General features: G+C 43.2%; 1 protein-coding gene across 1 annotated transcript; it reads right to left on the minus strand.

Annotated features, from left to right (window-relative positions):
* Positions 1-294: 294 nt before the first annotated feature.
* LOC124181506 lies at positions 295-5,601 on the minus strand. Its single transcript, XM_046568138.1, has 12 exons — positions 5,472-5,601; positions 4,723-5,399; positions 4,562-4,653; positions 4,262-4,483; positions 4,055-4,197; positions 3,825-3,988; positions 3,679-3,764; positions 3,485-3,606; positions 3,184-3,399; positions 2,842-3,115; positions 1,779-2,770; positions 295-1,099 (listed from the first exon to the last, which is right to left on the minus strand). The coding sequence occupies exons 1-12, from the start codon at positions 5,499-5,501 to the stop codon at positions 704-706; spliced, it is 3,414 nt and encodes a 1,137-aa protein (XP_046424094.1). The 5' UTR covers positions 5,502-5,601; the 3' UTR covers positions 295-703.
* Positions 5,602-22,728: the final 17,127 nt, after the last annotated feature.

The raw sequence follows: 22,728 nt of genomic DNA on the forward strand, positions 1-22,728 counted from the left end.
TCGCTCTTTTAGATTACTCGTCTATATCTGCGGAAAAATTTGTAACGGCAGTTCAGTGATAATTTTCTCTTTCTCAAACCGCTGCGGCATTTACAGCTTGCCGTACATCCCATCTTACATTCTAGATAAAAAGTAGAGAATGCGAGGAGTTTTGAAAAATGCTATATACTTATATAGTGTTTACAATCGTTCGTTTAATAGCTCATTCGTGAGATGAATAATTATTACACTCAAATAAATTGTAGTCTTTTGAAAAATTACTAAAAAAATAAACAAAAAAAAAAAAATGCGAACAACCAAACAAGAGTAACAACAACAAAATAATATTAGTAACTTGTCTCAGACCAATATGATATACATAGAATAATAAATTTATAAAAATGAATGATTGAAAAAAAAATAGGAAACTTATAATAACGCATTGGAATGACATCTAAAATTGCCTTCCTGTGCAGTTGTCGTGAAGAGCGCCTGATTAATTCAATTATAATTTCTAGTTCATCTCATTAGTTAATCGATTAATTATCTTTCCTTTGTAGGACGCGAGGATATCTTCGACCCATCTTCGTTTACCCGCACCATCCCACATCATGCAGGCGTCTTCATTATTACAGATACGAACGAATGTAGGGTTGTTTTTGTGTTGCAAAGTGTCGATGCGTTGGGATACTCGCCGCGGTAGGACCGCGTGATTCTTTGATTATTATTCGCTGCTCTCCTGAAGAGCGACGAGCATCTCCAAAGTTTTGGTAACTTTCCTGGCTACAACATGACCGCAGTCCTCGACTTCGTGCTGCTGGACGACTTTGGCCTCGTCCTCGGTTTCGTCTTCCTCCTTTTGCCCCGACGACCTCTGCTGGCCACCGTCTCCGAAATCCTTGCCTTCGTCCTGCAGCCTCGGTTTCAACTCTTCGATCAACGGCGATGCTCCGACCCTTAAAACGTCCTCCTCACCACCACCGGTTCCAAACATCTCGAACTTCCTTCCGCATCCCAAAAGACTGTCCTGCTCGTTCATTGCGGCCTCCGTTTCCCGGTGATCATCCTCCGTGAAGCCACGGAATTGACGGGTCGTTTGTATCGTAGCTGCAGCTGCATCCTGTATCTCGTCGAAGAAGAAAGGTTCGTTAAAATGTACCCAAACATTATTTTTCACGTGTCTCGAGATTGATACTGGCAATTTTCCTGGCCTGGTTGCAGAGAGAATTGCAGATAGGAGACTGTGCGGAAGCTCTGATACAAGTGATTGCCGCTGCATGTTATTGGGTTGGGTAATATACTGCTTACGTCCATTCTCCACGTGACGTAACTCATTCGATCATAGCAAAGCCAATCGAGCAATTGTTAAACTGATTTGTCGGTCTGTTTAATGAATCGATAGAAAAAAAATGGTCCAAGGGAGAAGGTGATTGCACTGAAATCTGATTCGATGGACGAAAGATTGTGTCCAGTGGAAAATGGGCATGGAAAGCTAATACGACCCGAAAACATTGGAGCGTTATTACGTATACCACGGTTTCACCGTACAGCACAAGTGGTAAAATTTCAGAATAAGGTCCACATAGTCCCACTAACACAGTAAAACGAATTGCATATTCATCGGTTGACATTGTCGCGACCAAACTTTTATACCTGCACAGAGGCATTAGACATACGGTGAATAAGTCATGGGCACTGTGGACTAAGTGATGAGCCATTCTATATCGGTGTATCACTGTCCGTTCCCATACGAGATACATATAACCTCCCGAAATGTGCACGCCTGCATTTTAACCTACCTCCGCATAGTCGTGGACGTCAAAGTCTTGCGCCGGCATTTTACCCCGAGCCATGGCCTCCCTGGACTTGTCCATCAGAGCGCTTGCCGATTTTTTGGCCCGCTCTCTCTGCTCGGGGGTTTTCGGCGCGTTCACGTTTCTCGTGATTCTAGCCCTCAGTGCGGCATCCATGTCGGGGAATTCAACCTCCTGAGAAAGATTCGTGGCGAAGTCACCGTCACCGGAATAACGACTTGATGTCCGTTGATCGGCCGATCCCACGTTTGTTTCTCTCGTCTCCAACGGCGTCAGACACTTGTTTGTTTCGAAGATACTTGCGGCCGACTTCAGGTCGTCCAATTCGCCCCGGAAGCCCTCGCGCTCCTCCAGCGAGAGCTTTTCCCCCGTCTCTCGGATCAGCGTGGATATACAGCTGTCCAACAGTGGCGACGGCTTCGCCGTTTGCCTCCGGGTTTCCCTCACGACGTGTCTTCTGCACCTCTCGGCCACGCTCTCGAAGCTCTCGTTAGCTCCTCGAGGCACCTCCGGGTCCCCGCCCCCAGCCTCCACGATCTGCAACTTTTTTCGGCTGACTTCCGGGGCTTCGATTTCGTGCGCACGTTTACCGCCCCCCGTCTGCTTCACCTCGAAGTGATTGGGGGCTGGGTCTTCCGGACCCCTGACCACCAGCGAGCCCATCGCTGAAGTCAAGGACTCTTCTTCCCGCTGCTTCAGGATCTTCCTTACCCTCTGCTTCCGCTCCTTGGTGTTCCACCATTGCCCCGTTTCTTCTCGAGACTTCGAATCATCCGTTTTCTCGCTCCGTTTACTCTCGCCCCCCCAACATCTGACTACTTCTCCGTTTTCGTAGACGATACCGTTTTCTTCTGTGAACTTCCTGATGTCTTCGCAGAACTCCTTCATCTCCTCTCGCACCGAACTCAGCTGCGAGCTAATGTGATTCTCCGACGTTGACAGTGGTTCCTCAGACGATTCATCGCCCTCGGCAGAAACTGGAAGATCAAATCAAAATCTGAGGATACAGCATCACAGTAAGTATAATTTTCTCTTAGCTCTATAGTACCATTTCTCATATCCTCAACCAGAACGCAGTCCTTTTTTACGGATACGGGCGACCTGACAACGTTGTTATCACCCTCAACCGGCCGCAGAATCTCCTTTCCTAAATCGGTGCCGAGGACACAGTCAGGGTCTGGCGAACAAGCTTGGTCTACTCTGTGCGTCCTGTTGTCTAGGACACGTCGGGCCAACCGCTTCCTTTCCAGGTCACCAGCAACATGTTCCTTTATCTCCGTCATATCTTCAATTAGTCTCGGAGGTTTCCCTGGTGCGCGAATCTGCAGGTAAATTCGTTGTATTTTTTATTATTTCGAACGAGTTTAGGCGTTCACGGTCCAAAGCTCACCTCGGCTTTCCAAGGTAGAAGAAGCTCCTTGATCTGTTCATCCGAAGCTTTCCTTTCTGAGTCTACCAACAAAGCTTGACTTCCCGATCTCTGGGACTCGCTCACTCCCGACAAATCTTCGACGTAGTGATCCCGTTCATCTTCGTTTTCATAGTCGCTCGACGAAGACGGAGACGGAGACGAAGACACTGCCTTCACCCTATCTTCTACCTCCAGCTGGAAAATCAGCATGGAATCAAAATCACTGGTGAGTATAATATTACTTGCGTCCTTGTCAGGGTTGTAAATTTCACCAACTCACCAGTTCCGACGAAACTCTGCAATCGGTACAGCCTTTGGCCGCCTCGATGTTTTCCGACTGTTCCTTTTCCTCCTTTTCAGCAGCCGCCACTGCCTCGAAGTGCTTTTTTCTGCTCAGCAAAGCTAACGATTCGGAGTGCAATTTCCAGCATTCAAATCACCATTTTACATGTCTGTGTCGATATTACAAGTTACCTGCAACACTATCGTTGATCTTTTTCTGTTCCGCCTGGATCCATCGGTTCCTTTCGGCAATTTCTTCCTCCGGTCCGCCGCGCATCCTAAATAAAATAAAAATCGGCTTGACCGACAATTCAGACAGGTCCGCGCTGCCAACTTACCAAGCTTCGGCGCAAGCTCGGTCCCGCGGAAATACCGGGCGGTCGTCGAGGTAGGTTAACTTCTTACACTTCAGGGTCATAGTTTTTCGGTACATTTTTATAGACTTTATCACCGGGTTTCCGGTCAGCGTGACTACTCGAAGGCTCTTCATCGCTCCGAGAACCTGTATGGATAACGAGAGTCACGGTTAAACGATAAAACGATCTAGTGTCGAGAGTTTAACACTCGCCTCGACCACCTCGAAGGATTCGATCCGATTGTGCGACAAGTCGAGAATCGTGACGTGGTCCAAATCTTTAAGGTGTTCGAAGTCGGCTGTTTCGCGGAGGTAGTTGTGAGACAGATGAAGCGTCTTCAGGTTCTTCAAGCTGTCTGAAAGGTAAAACGGTCGGGAATTGAACAAATTTGTCGAACGCTCGACGGGAATCCGACTCACCGAGGTTCTCGATCATCCTTATGCTGTTGTGAGCGAGATTCAGGGTGTCCAGCTTCGGTAGGCACTCCAAATTCTCGATCTTGCTGATCAAGTTGTGATGCAGGAAGAGGCACCTCAGTTCACCTTGGTTATCGAGATTCGCTATCTCGCGGATACCGTTGCTTTCAAGCCACAAACACTTCAGGCCAGTGTAACGTTCGAGACTCTCAATGAACGAAAACCCTAATAAACCGTGGTTTTCGATATCAATCTTGCACTAAACGGTATCCAACGACAGTGATTGCCATCATTTCGTCTCACCTTTGAAGTGGAGGTAGAGTACGTCGTTCAGATAAGGGGTCTGGTACAAATTGTTTTCCTTGCAGTGTTTAAGGATGAATTCCTCGGTCATTCTAAGGACAGAGTTGAAACGATTTCCTTTAGAACAGTCCTGCGTAATTGAATCGGCATCGTTACGTCACCTTGTGCCGTGCTTCTTCTCGTCGTAATCGTACGTTTTTCCTTTGATAAAGTTTTCCGGTGGCTTCCTCATCAGTTCCTCGTATATCGACTCTTCGGAATCGGAGCCGTCCGATCCAAAGCTTGCCAAATCTGCGTAAATCGCGTTTCCCCGGGCGATTTTTTCCCCTGCGAATTCCTCCTCTCCCGTTTCACCGGTTATTGACTCCACCGGATTCTCCGCGGCCCTTAATCTTCTCAGTTTCTCCACTGCCTCCGATTTTGTAAACGGCATCTCAAGCTCACCGTCGTTACAAACCTCCTCCAACGAGTCGTCCGAGCCGCTACTTATCACGCGCTCCGATTCGTCATCCCCCGGGTGAAACTCGGCCTTGACAGCGTCCAAGGCATCGTCCCGTTCCTGTTCGATCCTCCTCTTCGCCTCTGCGATTTCCGCCAACCTTTGCGCGACGTCATCTTCGTCCTGCGGTCCGCTATCTTCTGTCATTTTTGATAATTCGATCAGACTGGTCTCCGCCTTCTTGGATATCACCACGTTCGCTTTGTCCACACTCTCGAGGATGTCTCTCAAACTCTCCAAGACCTTGTCCGGGTCATCCCTACCCGCATCTCCCAACCTTTTTGATAACTCTTCATCGATGTCGCTGAGGTCATTGAAGCGTGGTTCAACCGCCTTGACCTGGACATCAATTGTTTTATTAACTTGAGTGAGCAAAAGGGAAGACCAGAAGCTGCTGAATTGTATTGTAACCTGAATTATCCGGAACAACGATCCTTGCATGATTTCAAGCACCGCGTAGATGGCGCAAGTATAACTATAAACCCTGCGAATGTATAGTGTACACGTATTTTCCTCACACCATTTTTACACCTATTGTAATTGTGCGTTTGAATAGTCGGGTGTATAAGTTGAATTTTCATTTCAAATTGTATTCGTTGCATAAAACGATTGACGAGTATGTTCGTACGCAGCTGGTGTCAGTCGGTGAAGATGTGCCAATGTACCATTATTACAGTTAAAACTCTGCGAAAACTTTACCCTAAGGATACCCGTTTCCTTTACATCACAATGTGGTCTTTACTTCGAATGCTGATTTAAACAATTTTGAATACCCACCGGTTCTCGCTCGTTTCCTGACCCGCGAGTTTCCACTTCAGCCGGCTGACTCATGGGACGAAGTCTGACCAGTCAATGAAAAGTGATCGAATGCATAGAGCTCATGAGTTGCGGCGAACAGCAGAGGCGTGTGTTGGGCACTTACGTCTTGGCTGTTTATAACTTCGTTCGAAACACGGCGACAGGGTAAATTTGACAAGCAACTTTTGCGACAGGGTCAAGTCTCTACGTTACTGATCCACGAAGAAAACAGAGGACTGTTACCGTGGCGACGCGTTTCGGTTATATTCTTCACGACGCGGTCGTTTGGTCGATCGAATGGAGCGAGTCATATCATACGCGTGCATTTGGTGCAGCTTGTCGGTATCACGGGATCAATAAATGGTGATGGTACCTGAGGTCGAGCGGCCGCTCTGTACCTTATACGTGCCATGGTTTATACTTGGAAATTTGAAATTGATTGGATTCTCGATTCCTCCTCGACTTCGAGATCTGACAATGATGGACCAGTCCACGTACGCCGGTCGGCCAGACTGTCTCCGGGTTTTTAACAGGTCGCATTTCAATGCCCGGCTAGTTTAAAGGAATCGGTTAGAATCTGCCGATTCCTCATTCAAAGTGGATTTAAATCCGATACCGCCCCCGAAGATTTGGCACGCGTTGCTCGCCGCGTCCTGAATAGAAAAACTAAACGGAGGCCACCCACCATTCGCGCATGACACACGATTTGATTTTCAAAGTAGCCCTCTGCAGCTCTGCCGTGCCGTGTGCTGTGCCTGCCTGCCTGAATCCTGAAGATGGCGCATATCTCATCACTTACATAATCGATTCCTGATCAAAATCTATTCGCCAAAGTTAAAGGGGGCTCCTCGGTCACGCTCGACCATATTGCATAGTACGTTGTATATCATCTCGGCATTTAAATGCCCTCGAATACACCGTATAATCGGCATTTGTACCTGCCGGTAAGAGAAAAAAAGGAAAAATGAATTAGAATAACACCACTCTCAACTGCCGTCTCGAAGAGGATCTCACGGTGCGCGGTTGAGAAAATTTAGAGAATCGAACTTAATTATCACCACCGTATGCACGTTTTGCGAATCCTGCACAATTCATCCTCATCGTTGCGCCGGTGTAGCGAAAAAAAAGGACCTTTTACTACGGGGCTTGCAGATAGATGCTGCCTCTGCGAGGTCAGGGTCATGGATCAAGAAGCTTCACGTTCAGCTATAGTTGAATAATCAGCGTCGATCTGCTACCGACGAATATCAGGACGGAATTTAGCGAATTCAGGTTCTCCGGTTTGCCGTTGTGTATTCGCATGGAATAATACAGTTGGTCCCGCAAAAACGGGGCCTCGATATTCACCCAGGTCACCGTCTGACGTGTCGCGTGTTTCCCGTTTCGCGCATCGAATTGCGCAAAGCGGTACCGCGGTTCGCCCTAAAAATTTCAATACCAAAAATCCGGACTGATTTACTCGCCCGTGTTCACCCGGGACGAAATTTACAAATTGCCGCATTGCCGAGGCTGGTATAACTTCCCGGCTGTGATCTTCGCACATCCGTGATATTCGCGGTGGCGGAATAAGGCTGATACATCAATTCTGACGCGGGAAGGCAGTCGGTCGAAATAACGCTTTTATACCCACACCTACTACTGTAACTCGACGGGGATTCTTCTGTCTCTCATCTTTTGACAAACATCCGCTCGCCCGATGGCTTGTGCTTTTTAAATTGCAAATTATCAAGATGTATACATACCTGGGCATGTATCGCACATCTTCAGATCCGACCCAATTATAATATTCAATACACCTGCGAGGGAGAGACTATAATCTCCACATCCGCGTGTAACCGGACTATATTTCGGTATAAATTCCCATCGCCTGTTGTAGAATATAATCGCTACGTGTATCGTGACTGTCGAAAATTGGCTCGAACGTTGGAAAATTTTCGTACGCGAACCGATCCTATCCCCGTATCACAACCCCCTGACTATTTGGCATCGATATTTTTCTCAACCATCGAAACGAAGCGCTTAGACGCCATGCCGACTCTGGAATGAATCTATAAACTAGGTCTGGATTATGATCGCGGTGAAATTCAATCGTAAAACCTTTTTCCGAGGCACAATTCAGAGCAAGTCTATCACGCTGAATACCCGCGTTTCGTGCAACCTATAACGCAAATGTGTGTACTGAAGTCATTATCGCGCTGTGTTTACTTCCGTGGGTGTGTTTGCGTCTGTGAATCGGTTTTTTACTTTGAACTTGGATTTGGGCTTCTGTTTAATTATACGCCCCGTCGATACGCATCACGACCTAGCCTTCCGCTTTCTTGAAACCCCCTCGTCTATGGTATTCGGAATTTCATCGTCCTTGTGACTCTTGTCTATGCATACTTGCGTACTTAATAATCTACCGAGAAACAAACCGGCGCGGTTCCGACGCACGATAATTCGAGACGACGAATCAAAAGGCAAATCAGCTGAAATTCCGACGTCCCTTACGCCTTATATCTATTTTCTTTTTATATACCCATACATATGGGTATAGATGCACCGTGCATCCGGTATCCGATTTCCATGTCCTCGCGGCTTCTTCGCTGATTTTCTTCGCTCGCTTCGCTGCTGCACCTCGTGCTTCTGCATAGATTTTCCTATTTATTCAAATTTCAGGAAAAATGAGGCGCCGGTTGGATCGCTCAGCTTATGGTATGTATGTATATGTATTACAGACCCTGACGGTTCTTGGCATGCTGTTTAGACCGTTCGCTACGGACGCATCGATGCGTCAGGAATATCGAATAGAAATAGGTCTATGAGACGGATCCTTCGCCGGTACCCTCGCACACAGATTCGTACATCCGGTCTGCCGGAAGTGGAAGACCTTAGAAATCCGACAATTTATCACCGTGAAAATTGACCGCTCGTGAACAGTTCAATCTTATTGATGGAGCTTCGGCGTTGATACCAGACAGCACCAAAAGCTGTCCGTTAACTTCTCGCGAGCTCAGCAATAAGCGTATGGGAAGCTACCTGAAGTTCCTCACCGTAGAGCCTATGTCCTGAATTGCGAGCTTCCCTGGAGCTCTCCGGAGGCTTTCCAAAAACTTCCAGTAAGCTGTGCAGAAGCTCTGTGTAAGCTATTCTACAAAGCTTCAAGAGAGCATTGTCGGATCGTATAAATAGCTAAACAAACCGCCTTATGAAAATGCTCAAAATTCAAGTTCTTGACATTTGAGATGGCGATAAAACCCTCAAATGTACTCAAAGATTTAGGGATGAATATTTATACAATTCGAATTTTGGAAAGAATAAATGGACGTTACGTTTGCGTCGGCTTGTAGTATTAACATGGAAAAGAATTGCAGTCAGATAAAAAAATCAAAGTGATGACAGACGTATTATAGGTAGGTGAGATTTATCGATATCTCACGGTATTGTCGGAGGAACTCTGTAGGAGCTTTCTGCGAGCTATGCACGCGGAGTTAAAAATGTGCTCCAAAGTTGCTCAAACCTGTTAAAAATGTGCTCGCACGGAACTTGTTTCGCTGAAAGCAAAATAACTTCGCTAGGAGCTTCGTCGGAGCTTTGTACCGTCCGGGATGGCTCGTGATCCGATGATGATTTGTTATATAGTGAGCTTAATTTTTTTAATCGTCCAATTGCGAACGACGTCAGCGACGAGTTGTCGTCGAGTGGACGCGTGCAGGTAGCCCGGAATAATAAGAGTAATGCTATTCCTAGGTGAAATGCATCGCGTTTAATTCAATCAAATGCACGCTTACTTCTGATGTGCCCGAGGTCATTGTTGCTGGATGTAAGAAACGATCAGTTCGCCTGCTCGCTACGTTCGATTCGAATCGACTCGGATATGACTCGTCGTGCGCGCTCGCTATAGAAGCGCCGCAGGAAGTTAAAATGCTATTCTAATTTATGTGGAAAGTCCACTTATGCATGTACAATTTATATTGTTACAACGCTCTATCGGCATTGAATCAATGAAATATGAGATATATATGAATCGTAAGTCTCAGGGACAGTATTCATTTCAATGTCAATTATTTATAAATTTTCCTCAACGACACAGCGCGACACGCTGCTCGGCCCTTAGATTTCCATCCCGAGGCATTCAGGCCAGGATTGACCCTTGCAAATGCAGCTCTGTACATCGGCAGAAATCGACTTACACCGTGCGACGTGGAATTATCATTTCGCGAGATGATCAGCATCACTTTAGAAAGCACAACGAGTGTATCGAGGATCTTGCACTTTGTATGCACCCTGCTGCATGTATTTATGCATATCGCCTTAGTATATTATTATCATGTTCAAGGTGATTTCTTTCTTCATTCCGTATATCTTTCATTGTACGATCACTTTGTTTCGATCCGTTAGTCGAATGTGCAATTCTTCAACTTCGCACAACTTTAAGAATCTTGCTCTCTCTGTCCACGATCTTTGGACGACTCGGGCTGACGACAATTAGCCAATACAGTGCGCATCGTCGAGATGAAAAATCTGGGAAAAAATTCGTCTAACAGGGTCGTGCGAAAAAGTTGTGACGTACGAGGATGACGCGGTTGAATTTCATCTACCATTATATATATACATATATATGTATGTTGTATACATATATATATATATATATATATATGTATTTATGGATACATTGGAAATCGACTGACCGACGCGTCGTCCCGGGCAGCTTCCGCTTGCGTTTTCATATACATATTACGTCGCCATTCCGTTGCGCGGATCGCATCCAGATAGATCTTCCATGTTTCAAACCTTTCGGTATATCTATACAGCAATCGTGCACACATACACACAAACAGGTGTATATATATATATATATATATATATATATTGGAAATATTAGATTAGAATTCCGTAAACAATGCATTACAATACCATACACACGCAGATATTTAATATTGTAATGCACTGTTTACGGAATTCTAACCGTATTTAAATATATATATGCGTATCCTTCTTCGCGTGGCTGCATACTTATAGCTGTACCTAACGTAGCTACTTTGGTATATGCACTGTTTGAAATTCGATCCCGTACGCAAGATATAAATGATACTGTACCATCAAATATTTAACGAAATATTTACCTTCCTTTTTTTTCACATCATTTTGTCATCCCCGAATCTCTGCAACGTCCGTCTGTCACTATTTCTTTCACGCCTTCTGTTCACGATTCTGTTCAATTTCACCATCATTCTCAACAATTTTCACTTCGAATCCTATATTGTAGTTTCGAACATGATGAAATTCAATTTTTAACAGACTTTGAGTTATTTTATTCTGTATACACTACAAGCGAGAATTAGCAGAGAAATGAGAAGAAAAAAATTTGCGATATAGTAAACATAATCTCAAATTTTCTTTTTTGTACGTTGATCCAAAGGTCATGTAAAAAAATCCACTCGTTCAATTAGCATAATCAGAATTCGATCTAATCGAAGATCTGTGCATTTGTTTTGTACTCTTTTCTCTTCCTTTTGTTCACGACTGAAAATTACAGTTATTTCTAATCTCTTTCTATACCTTCGCTATAATGAGATTCTCCTGTAACGGTACATTGTTTTTATCAAATTCAACCCAGATCGATGAAATGGCGTAGTTGCATCTTTTAATACACCGTTGATCGTTCAATAATACCGTTATAAAATCCCCCAAGAGAGAAATGAAGAGGCAAAATGGCAACGAAAAATAAAAAAATTCGGGGAAATGCCGCCGCGAAGAAAGCCACAGTCGTATCCGCATGTTTATGCTTAGCGAAGTTGATCCTTGTTTCCTTGTACCCCTTATCACGATCGCAGGATGCCTGTTTACCAATCTGGACCGTTTTACTTTCGTGGAAATTCCCCGCTCTTTTTTTCGTACAAGCGTCGCGAACTTATCGGGGACACAGTCTGGAGCTTTCTTTTTCATAGAATTGTTATTACCAAAGAGTATTTACCGATTATACCTATTTGAATAATGTAAGAAGTAAACATTCGCGACATAATTTTCAAACCGTTGCGTGAATTTCCGCGTATTGTTAAACTGTATATAGGTAGTCGTATTCAATAGTCACTCGTAGATATTATCACATTGGTACAATTTCTCCGTCTGACGTCTGTAATGGCTTGCGTAATTCTCAGCTGTCACATATGCAACGGCTCAAATTATAGCTAACATCTTTCCCACATTATCTATTAGGTATTAGCTAAAAGAAGGAGAGAGAAAAAAAAAAAAAAAAAAACGAACAGTTCATTGTCAATTATTTTTACTACCTGTAATTGCGGTTATGAAATTTATTCGTGCAACAACTGTCGGAATTCTATTTCGTTGAGTAGACAAAACGTTGAAAATATTCTAGAAAATTCGAACGAATCGAAATGCTTACAAAATCGAAAAAGAAATGACCATGGAAAAGAGGGGTGAGGGATAAATAACGGTTCGATTGAAATTCTGATTCATCCGCATCAGCATCAGCACGCGATGTTCCGTAATCTTATATATATGTATACATATGTGTGTGTGTGTGTATATATATATATATTTACTCAACTAGCTTTAGGGTACATGGGTACGTACACGTATGCAATTGAATGCTTTTGCAGCTGAGTATAACATGCAGCAATAACAAAGTACCACGTCCAATAAATTCTTCCGGGTATTTCAAAGCACTGGTTTAAATAGTTCGGGCCGTGTGGTAAAATAATTTTTCGTTTTTCTCAATACAATCACCTGCTGTATAATTTTCTTTCAATATATGTGTGAAAAATCCGGGTGTGCGGTCATACACACGGATAGATGGATGTGTGTACGTATTAGAGAACGGTACGATACATCGCTATATGTATATATATATATATATAAATATACATATATATGTATAACAAGATAAATTCATCGTGAAAAGAAAAAATTACCATTGTAAAAAACGCGGCTGGATACCTACCCAGATACAAATCTTTTCGATACCTAAGAATAGCGGTACTTTCTTTTGTTTCTGTGACGACGACGCCTCCATTTTAGCGGTGCAAACAATTTTCACAGGTACATACATACGTATGTTGTATACATGTGTATGTATAACGTACGTATAATGCTCATGGACTCGCGGATATCATTGCTAAAAATGATCCACGTTCCAGGCTGAAATCGATTCCGCGTTATTGCGTCACGAACGGATATAAAGCGTATAGAAAATTCGTCCGAGTAGTGTGCTTCGGTGGTATTTTTTTTATACGGGCAACTTCAATAACACTTGACACAAAGACTATTGTAAAAACGTGCTTCTCGTCACAAAAGACCGTAGGGCAAGGTAATACGCAAGGAGCTGCAACTTAGTAGCATAACAATTCTAACGCCAGAAGACGACACTACATTTTACAGATGAAAGATTAGATACAGTGATGTATCTTTTGTGTAGCACATATAAATGAGAAATTCAACAACGCGGTTCGCAGAAACCGATTATGTAGAATAGATGGTGGGACACGTGCCGAAGACCGAGCGTTCAAATTTTTTGGCGGGAAGACTTTTTCGTCTTTCAATTTTTTCACATGGAATTTCGGACTTTTCTGTCACGTGTCTTGTGTTTCGCCCACGGATTAGTAGAAAGAAGACAACACTCTGCGACAAAACTTGTCCGAAGTTTTAAGGTAACGTAAGAAATATTGTCCGGATTCGATTTAAGCGCCCCTTACGGAAATAAGTGAAATTTTCGCTGTGATGTGTAAAAAAAGAAGGGCGGTGATCGTAACCTACAAACCTCCGTGCTGTAAACGTACTCCGCAAATTCGTAAAATATGCATTTGAAGTGAGTGAAAACCAGTGAATACCAAGCAATTACTTTTCCAATCTCAATCGACATTAGACCAGAGGAAAAGCTGGCTAACGACGAAGCGTAAGGTCATAGGGGAAAGGGGGGGAGAGCGTTATACGGGTTTACACCGCAAGAGGCGCTTAAGTCGCATCTTGACTATTCCTCTTACGTTGCCCCAAAAACTGGACCAGCTTTTTAACCCAGCGCTGGTTTTAGCGAGGAAATGAGGAAAAAAAAAAAAAAAAAAAAATAGGAGGATAAATCAATTCGGATTTGATGATCGAGTACCACCAACCCTGTGTAATATAATTCCCTGATTATCCTCACAACCTGCGTTCAAATTATACGTACAGAATGAAATCCTGACCGCATGAACCGTCGCCTACAATCGAACCGTCATAAAATTTAGACGACAATTCGCGACGAGATATATTACCTGAAAATTTTTTACATTTGTTGGTGTTAAGCGCAACTGCATGCCTGCGACAATTGTGGCAATTTTTTTAGTCATTTTTTTTTGTCGGTTGGTCGGATTATAGCGTGTGAGCATTAAACTTTAAGCACACGACAGATCATGCAGTCGTTAAGAATTCACTCTGCGTATACGAGTTAGTCTATCAATTCTAGACGCCGTATCCAGCCTCCCCCTCTCAGATCTTCTCGCAAATTTTTTATCCCAAGGTCTTTATCGTAAACAGCATTCCAAATTTAGCAGATTTATTTTCCTTTTATACTCGAATTTATTGTATAGGGGATTCCATATAGTTTTATAATTCTTGTTTTGTTGAATTTTTTCTGCGTACTTTTGCCACTATAAAATTTTTCTCAAAAAATAGGTATTTTGTTCAAAAAAATCTCAGCTTACCAAGAAAAAATATTTTCTTTCGTTTATGCTTGTGAAAAGCTCTTTAAATAGAGGTTAAATTCTGAAGAGCTGTTCCTTTGCCATTGTCCAAATTTTAATAATTTTAGCAATATTTTTTTAGTAAAGCTGAAAATATTTTACAATATACTCGTAATTTTCAAGGTGAGAATTCGATAAACACATGAGAAATGAATTAATGAACAAAAATTGAAGTACATGTTCAATTCATTTTATGTATTCAATAATTTTTTTTTCGAATTTTTCCTTTCGTACTTTCTTTTTTTCCTCACTTTTTTTTCTCATTCTACTATGGATGTGTTCCGAAACTAGCTCCCAGTGCTATCAATTATTATCCTTTATCCTTTTTTGCGCTGCCGAGTTCGGGAATATCCAGCCTCTGTTCTAGGGAGTTTTTAGCATTGCTAGTTGATTCTGGAACGCACCCATAGTCGAATAAGAATAGGAAGTGAGAAAAAAAGAGAATGAAAAAGGAAGAAAAAAAAATTGTTGAATACATAAAACGAATTAAAACTTTTCTCTAATTTTTGTTCAATAATTCATTTCTCGTGTGTTTATCGAGATCCCACTTTGAGAATTACGAATGTTATGTAAAATTATCTCAGGTTTCGTAAAAAAAATATTGCAATAATTTTGAAAATTTGAACAACGGCAAAAGAACAGCCCTTCAGATCTTAAGCTCAACATTAAGAGCTTTATTTAAGAGCACAAGCATAAACATTAAAACGTATTTTTTTTTTTTTTTGGAAAGCCGTGATTCTCTTTACACAAAACTTGTTTTTTGAAAATGTGTTTACAGTGGCAAAAAAATGCAAAAAAAAAAAACAAAAATTGAATAAAACAAGACTTATGAATCTACATGGAATACCTCATACAACAACTTCGAATATGAGAGGGAAAATAATCTGAAAAAATTTGGGATGCTGTTTTTCGATGAGGACATTGGGGTCAAAAATCGCGAGAGGATCTGAGGGAGTGAGGCCGGATCCGACGTCAAGAATTGACAGACTTGCTCAAATATAGTGCTGTATTCCATTTATTTTCCTGTGCACAGTACAGGCTTACAGTCGTCAAACGAATTGCGTCAATGGTAAGGTATATTTTAGGCGTTATATCAGCACCCATTTATCCCTTCCACCTTATACTTTTCATACTATAGGTATAATGTACTATACCTACCGGTGTCGCTGCTCGACGTTAGGTCTATTCGTGATTCACCATACGACCAGCATTCGGGTCACTTATAACCAGATTTTTTTACCATGGGCTTTCGGTCTCCGCTTCCCTCGATTTTTTATCAAATTTTCTTTGCCATTTTTTACCACTATCATCGCAGAATTCTCAATTCTATTATATCGTTAATCATGCGTGAAAAGTTCAATAACCGCATAGGTCAGCGATCCGAAAAGACACGCGAAAAAAGACGATACTTACGTAGCAGTTTGTGTAACAAGAAGATGACGACCGAAATTTAAAAAAAAAATAAAATAAAATACAAAAATACGAAAAAACGGAAAGTGGTATAAAATACAAATTTGAGTGAACGCGTGAGACGGGATCAATCGTTTTGGCAAATGCTAAAACATGAATGCTCCGTTACACGTATCCCAGCTCTTATACCGCGGCGTTCTAGAAGAGTTTGCCGCATCGATATCTTGCTTTCAATATCGCATCTTTTACCTCAGGAGTAACGTTCTCCGCATACGTGTACCCTGATTCTCTAATTCCGCGTATAGCTGTCTGCATCTGCACCAATAGGTCTTTGTTCCTCACCTCTTTCTTTCAACGCATCGGCGAAAATATTTTTCACAGGATTGCAATCATGCATTCTGCGATGATATAATCTTTATAAAACATTGCAAATTTATATACTAGGTATACAGGCAATTTTATCTAATTCAAATGCTAGAAAATTCAACGAATTTATTCGAAGGATTTCAAATCGTTCTTTTCACCTAAATATAGCAGTTATTATCATCCCATCAGTGAGATCAAAATGAATTTGTATATATAATATATATATGTGTATATATATATATATATATATATATATATATACGCATTGATCAACAATGAACAAAATTTATGTATTGTATGCAAAAATGAGAGGAACTATACATGTACAAATTCATTTTGATCTCACTGATGCGATGATAATCACTGCTATATTTAGGTAAAAAGAACGGTGTGAACTCCTTCAAATAGATTCGTCGAATTTTCTAGCATTTGAATTAGATAAAATTGCCTGTGTATATATGTGTGTGTAGCCAAGCGAGAGAGGACGGAATAAGAAACCGTGAATCGAGAGGAAGAAAAAGAAACAAAAAATGTAAAAAAACGCAATGAAACGTAAAAATGTCCTATTTAAAAAAAAGGTGAAGGAGAATATTCTCGGTAGGTGAAAGTAGTTCACACGATCGAGCCACACATATACATATGTCCAACTTACATATATTGCGTTATTATGCATTATATATTCACTAATTCACATACATGCTGGGGTGGTGGATACGAAAATTAATGTCTCAATTGTTTTTCTTTACAGCCGTGCCTTGAACAAAGAATACGCAAGAAAAAAGGAGAATACAAAACCAAAGAAAACGGTATCTGTTGCACACCGCGTTACATTCGTTCAAAGCCGCTGATCATCGACGTCGATCGTTGCATTATGGCATGTGCGGCAGTGGGCGACGTTTTATTATAATTTCTAATATCCGTTAGACGAATGGTGCAGCTAACGGTTTGTCTTGTGCGTGTGTCTGTTTTTTTTTATTTTTTTTTTTTCCTTCTCTCTTTGTTCGCTTCCAGTTTTTTCTGGATTCCGTGAACATCATTTTAATATAACAGTTCTCGTCTTAACCTGTAACGAAATTCTTTGACCTGCGTAAACTCGCTACAGTTCCGTACGAATTTTTGTCTATTCCTTTTCGTATCCAATGCCGTGATTTGACGGATTCGGCTCGCATTCTCGAACGTTCTCTCTGCAGTTTTCACTTCAATGTAAAGAGAGAGAAGAAAAAAAATTCACGCAGTAATGTAAAATGACGTATATACGTGTATAATATAATTCGATCGGATCGGGTTTAATGGTGTTTATTTATGCATACGCGAACGCAGGTTTTTTCTCAAATTTACAAACGAAGTAAGGATTATGTAATGGCCTGCAATCGCGGTTGCATTTCTACATACTAATATCGCTGCTGACGAAGGACAATCAGGGGTAAGAGGTCCACGCATATTAGCCTGCATTCGCGTCCAGGCCGGCTCGGTCACTCTGCGATTAGGTATGTGGGCCAGTGAAAATTTATATCGTTTCAGATCGACGAAAAGTAATGCCTATACATATACACAAAACCCAGGCTTGTAAAACACACCGTTTACACAACCACAGGTCCGCGGGTGTAAATGCAGTCTCCACGTGCGTTATATCATTGTATATGGGTTAAGCTTGTCCCCGATCTTGCACCCCGATTTTATCATGGTTATATTCTAGCAGTAAGCCGGTACTCGATAACCTCACGATCTCGTTCTCTTGCGAAAATGAAGTTTCAACCGAAATCGCGAAAAACTATCGAAGACGAAAAAGAGGAAATTGGGGGCTAGGATCAATTTTTTTCACATCTAATTGGCGCATGATGGGCAGGTGGCAAAAAGTGTGGAAAACCTAAGGAAACGTATTGGGTTTAATTGTGTATTACCACACGTTATTGCTTATCTTTCGCATTGTTGCTTCCTATTACTTATTCCGTATTCCGAGCTTATGCAAAGCTACTTCAGGGGCCTTATTGTAGAGTATGGATTGTTGCCTGCGGTATAGTCGTGGCACCGAAGTCGTTTCGCGAAGAAATACGACGGTCACATTTGTGAACGACACACACGCGCAAATTTAACCGATCGTCTATTCACGATGTTGTATTTACTTCCCGTGGATTCTGAATATAATTGAATTCCTGACCGATGTAACGCTCCTCCGTCTCTTGCCATTTCACCCGAGTCAATACGCTCCTTTCCGTTTTCACGCATCTTCCATTTCCCCGATTCCATGACGAAAGTTCGATTTTTTTTTGAAACATAAAAATCGGACCATCGTTTGTCCTTGTTTTCGGCATTGACTTTGGAAATTGCAAATCACAGCCCAGAGTATTCGAGTGAGGAAATACGCAGTTATAGAAAATATCGCTCGTGCTACAGTCTACCGAGCCTATCGTTCCAACATCGTAACGGTTAATAATCGCTGATCGATTGATCCATAGCCTCGTTGTCCTGGAGAGCTTATAGGCATAGATCGGGACTCGAGATTGTCGAAGCATCAGTTCAACGCTAAAGGTTCCAAGAAACCTCGACGGCTCCGAGAAGCGACGCAATCACATTTCTAGTATGCGGAAGAACTCCGAAAGTGGAACTCTTTTTACGCTGTACATATGGTAAAGTTGTCGGTCGACGTTGTTGTGTACGTGTTATTTATGTATCTTTATTTCGTATAATGAAATTGAGTCTTTCTCTATTCACCCGTCTATTTCTTCCGCGACGAAATCGGTCGAAGAGTAATACACGAGTGTAATGTTCAGGGATGGATTGGAAAGTCGATCGAATCAAAGGAACGTTTAAGGATCCTACTAATAATTCATCGATCCTCGGGGATTTGACTGTTGAGGGCAATGGGGCAGTTAGACGGCATTGTACGGGCACGCGGCACTGGTACCGCAATATTCATTATTCAGCAGACCTACGAGAAGTAACTCAATGGTTCAAGGTTGCATCCCGATACTGAGATCGAGAGCTATCGTATTCAACGTATAACCGCTGTCGGGCGATTTCGTGTGCGTGGCTAGAAACGAGGGCTATCGCAGCAAGAAAGAAAAGACAGAGAAAGAAAGTTAGATGGAGAGAAAGCAACGCCTCGATGACGAGTAGCGCGAGATGTTTTATAGACTGGCAAGTTGAAAAAAATGCGGGAGTAAGAAATGATCGCGGAGGAGCTATTTGAGTCTGAATAGGAATCGATGACTTATCTCCGGATATACTATACATTCAAAAAGGGAGTTTGTTTTTAAATTTAAACCCCGAGTGACGCGCGGACAATGATCGATCGTCGTTCTTGTTTCAATGCAGATATCATTCTATGCGCTGCTGCTGCACCTACTTAACCGTCAAGTGACGTGTTTCCACGCACGTAAATATAAAGTTCCATTATCCAAGCCTCAGGAGATTCTAATGCGCAACGCAGTCCCGCCGAGTCCTTTCGAGCCGTTCTGACCTGTTAATGCATCCGGAGTCCGGTGTCCAGATCTGGTTCACAAGTTCTGGTTTCTGGTCCTCGATCCAACCGAACTCACCGCGACATTAAGAAACGTGCATAGCCACAGAGAGATGAAATGAGTCGTATGAATAGGTGGTAAAATTTGAATGGGAAAACACGTTCCCGTTATTGAACTTCTGCGCTGAACCTATGACTGTCCGAAGCCCTACATAGAGAAAGAGAGTGCAGCAAACGGTGGTGATGGACTGCGGACGAGCTCGCCCGGGTGAACGCCGAGTCGAAGCAGATAAGCTTTTCATAAATAAAAGATCGAAAGCTCCCATGCTGGGAGTGGAGCTGGTATCTAGTCCACCCACCATCGTTTCACAACTTGACGCCGTGTCCACTGCGCCGTTGCAGAGAAATTTGGAAGCGACGAGCCGCGGGAACCTGTGAAGGCGGATATTCCGAAGGTGCGGGTGAATCTCCGAGGCGTATCGCTGATGCAGACCGTACGATAACTGCTGCCCGCGATCATACCTTGCCGGCGGCAGCGTGGCTGAAAGAACGAACGAACGAACGAACGAACGAAAAGGTAGTCATCCAAAAACTTGAGAACCACCTCGATCCCAATCTATGCTGATGTCGTATTGATACATAAGCAGGGGTCAACCCATGTATAATAAAATTCCGACTTGCATAGATATCGGGGCGAAACGATCACACAACCTCGTATATGGGAAACGGCACGTGTGTATTCTTTGTCGATTATCCGGAACGAACGACTAGCTGTAAGAACTTGTGGGGAAAAGTCGCAGGCGGGATGGACCAAGACCGTCGGACTTTTCGCAGACGCGAAGAAGAGGCGCGCTTCGATTCCATTATTCATTCAATTTTCGGTTCCTTTTCTCGTCAATCCGCCGATCGGCTGATTGCGCCGATTCTGGTTGGGCCAGTTCTGGACGCTTTTGATGCCCGGGCAGCTGGATCAGCTAGTAAAGAATCGACGAATGAGCCCCGGAATAACGATCCTCTTCAATTTTTCTACCACGAGCCGAGTACCACGGAGTGCGCCGGAGGGATTTGCAAGAGTCATTGAACGACCCAGCGCACGCCTTTATCAGTCCTCAATCGTAAATCGTAACCCGTAACCCGGGAGTGAGTGAACGAGCGAGCGAGCGAGCTACGATTTTGCGGAAGAAGGAACCAGACATCGGTTCGTCGAAACTCGGTTGCACTCGTTCCGTGCCATTGCCTGAATACGGTTAATCTTCTAATAGGTGAAAATAAACCGCGGCGATACGCGATTCATGATCCCCATTCTCCGCTGTATGCTGTAATAAAGTTGTGGGGGTTTATTTTCAATGACGGCTTCGATACCGAATAACAACTCATTTACGTACAAGATTCCATGGCCAAACGGCTGCTACGGTATACCCGTACACAATGTGCGCAAACACCCGATAGTTTTGCATGATATTTGTAAAACACAATCCGAGCTATCAGCTCATATGTTGAGCTACCGCTCAAAAACATACCTCGGAATAAACAACTAGGTGGTATTAACAATCCGTGGCTCTCTCTCTTCCATGGATTCGCAGATATACAATTGCGCAGCCGGCTGTTACAGCTAGTCTAGGCGTATCCTGGTCACTACAGTACGTCGCGTCGCACAGCCATGCGAATTACTCTTCAAGGATTTTTTCACCAAGGTTACAAGCACATTAGTCGGCCAGTCGGCTTACGCACGCTTCGACATCCTTCCCCGAGCAGCGCCAATTCCTTCATCATCGCAATTTTGATCATCCGATAATACGCCGTCAGACGGGCCAACCGACGTAATCAACCCTTGGAAACGATATTGTCACTTTGAAAAGACGCTTTCCCAACATTTGCGGAGACACGCAAGGATCTAGGAGAGGCTTTACCCTTCCATTCTCCCTTTCCTATGCATTTCTCTTTCAGGTACGAAGCCTTCTTTTGCGACAGTCGAAGGTTCGTTAAAGCGATGAATTGATCAGTAGCAACAGTGGGGCGCAGAGGAGGTTTTTTTGGAACGATATCCAGTCGTCGAGGATCCGGTCAGGCATGTCCAATCGACCTAATGGTGAAAAAATTATACTCTGATTATGCGCAATCCGATGACTTGCAACGAGGGCATCGCGTCTTCGGTTTCGGTGGAAACGGCGGTTGGATCTCTTCATACTTGGACCCTCGCATACGATCATAGGTGGGTACGTGTATACATATACATGTACACTAAAAAGAAAATATATTCGAAAAGATTCGGTCAGCCCGTCGTTTATCACCGGTGATTTTTCATCCAGGTTTGTGCAGCACCGAGTTTTGTATTTGGGAGTCAGATGTATAATAATGTAACACTGCGGTGCATCTGCCTGAACACCGAAAAAGTGACAAACATTCCGTCTCAAATACGGATCTCTCCAAGGACTTACCGGGCGAAAAAGGTCGCCGAATTTGTCCTCACGGTTATGAGAAGTCTGGACGATGCAGGTACACACATGATATACTAACAAACCTCGTACAATGAATTTGCGCACCTATACCTACCGATCGCGGAACTTGGCGAAATAAATATTTTCACGCGATTTTATTTCTGTCTCGAAGGTGCCCCTGTCGGTTTGAATATTATAGTTACACACGGATTATCAACACGCTCCGAGCGCACCGAGGATACACCGATTTACGCGGGTGGGAAATAAATGTACATAAGTAAGAAGACGCTACTTACACGCCTACACATGTCTCTGCGATATACATTCGCGCTGTTTCACGTACGTGCACAATTCCTGCCCACGCACTCCCAAAGCCTCGACCGTTTCGACCCGGACGGCCGTTCGGCACATCTGAATTGCATGCTACGGACTTAGATAGCTACACCCGCGCATGCACCACGACGTTACACGTTCAAGAG

Source organism: Neodiprion fabricii, chromosome 4 (assembly GCF_021155785.1).
Source record: "Neodiprion fabricii isolate iyNeoFabr1 chromosome 4, iyNeoFabr1.1, whole genome shotgun sequence".
NCBI lineage: Eukaryota > Metazoa > Arthropoda > Insecta > Hymenoptera > Diprionidae > Neodiprion > Neodiprion fabricii.

Coding starts and splice junctions, on each gene's coding strand:
- LOC124181506 (XM_046568138.1), bottom strand. CDS start 5,501: ATGCAAGGATCGTTGTTCCGGATAATTCAG. Junction 3,989..4,054: donor AATCCTTCGAGGTGGTCGAG/GCGAGTGTTAAA, acceptor TTATCCATACAG/GTTCTCGGAGCGATGAAGAG. Junction 3,116..3,183: donor TTCTACCTTGGAAAGCCGAG/GTGAGCTTTGGA, acceptor ATTTACCTGCAG/ATTCGCGCACCAGGGAAACC.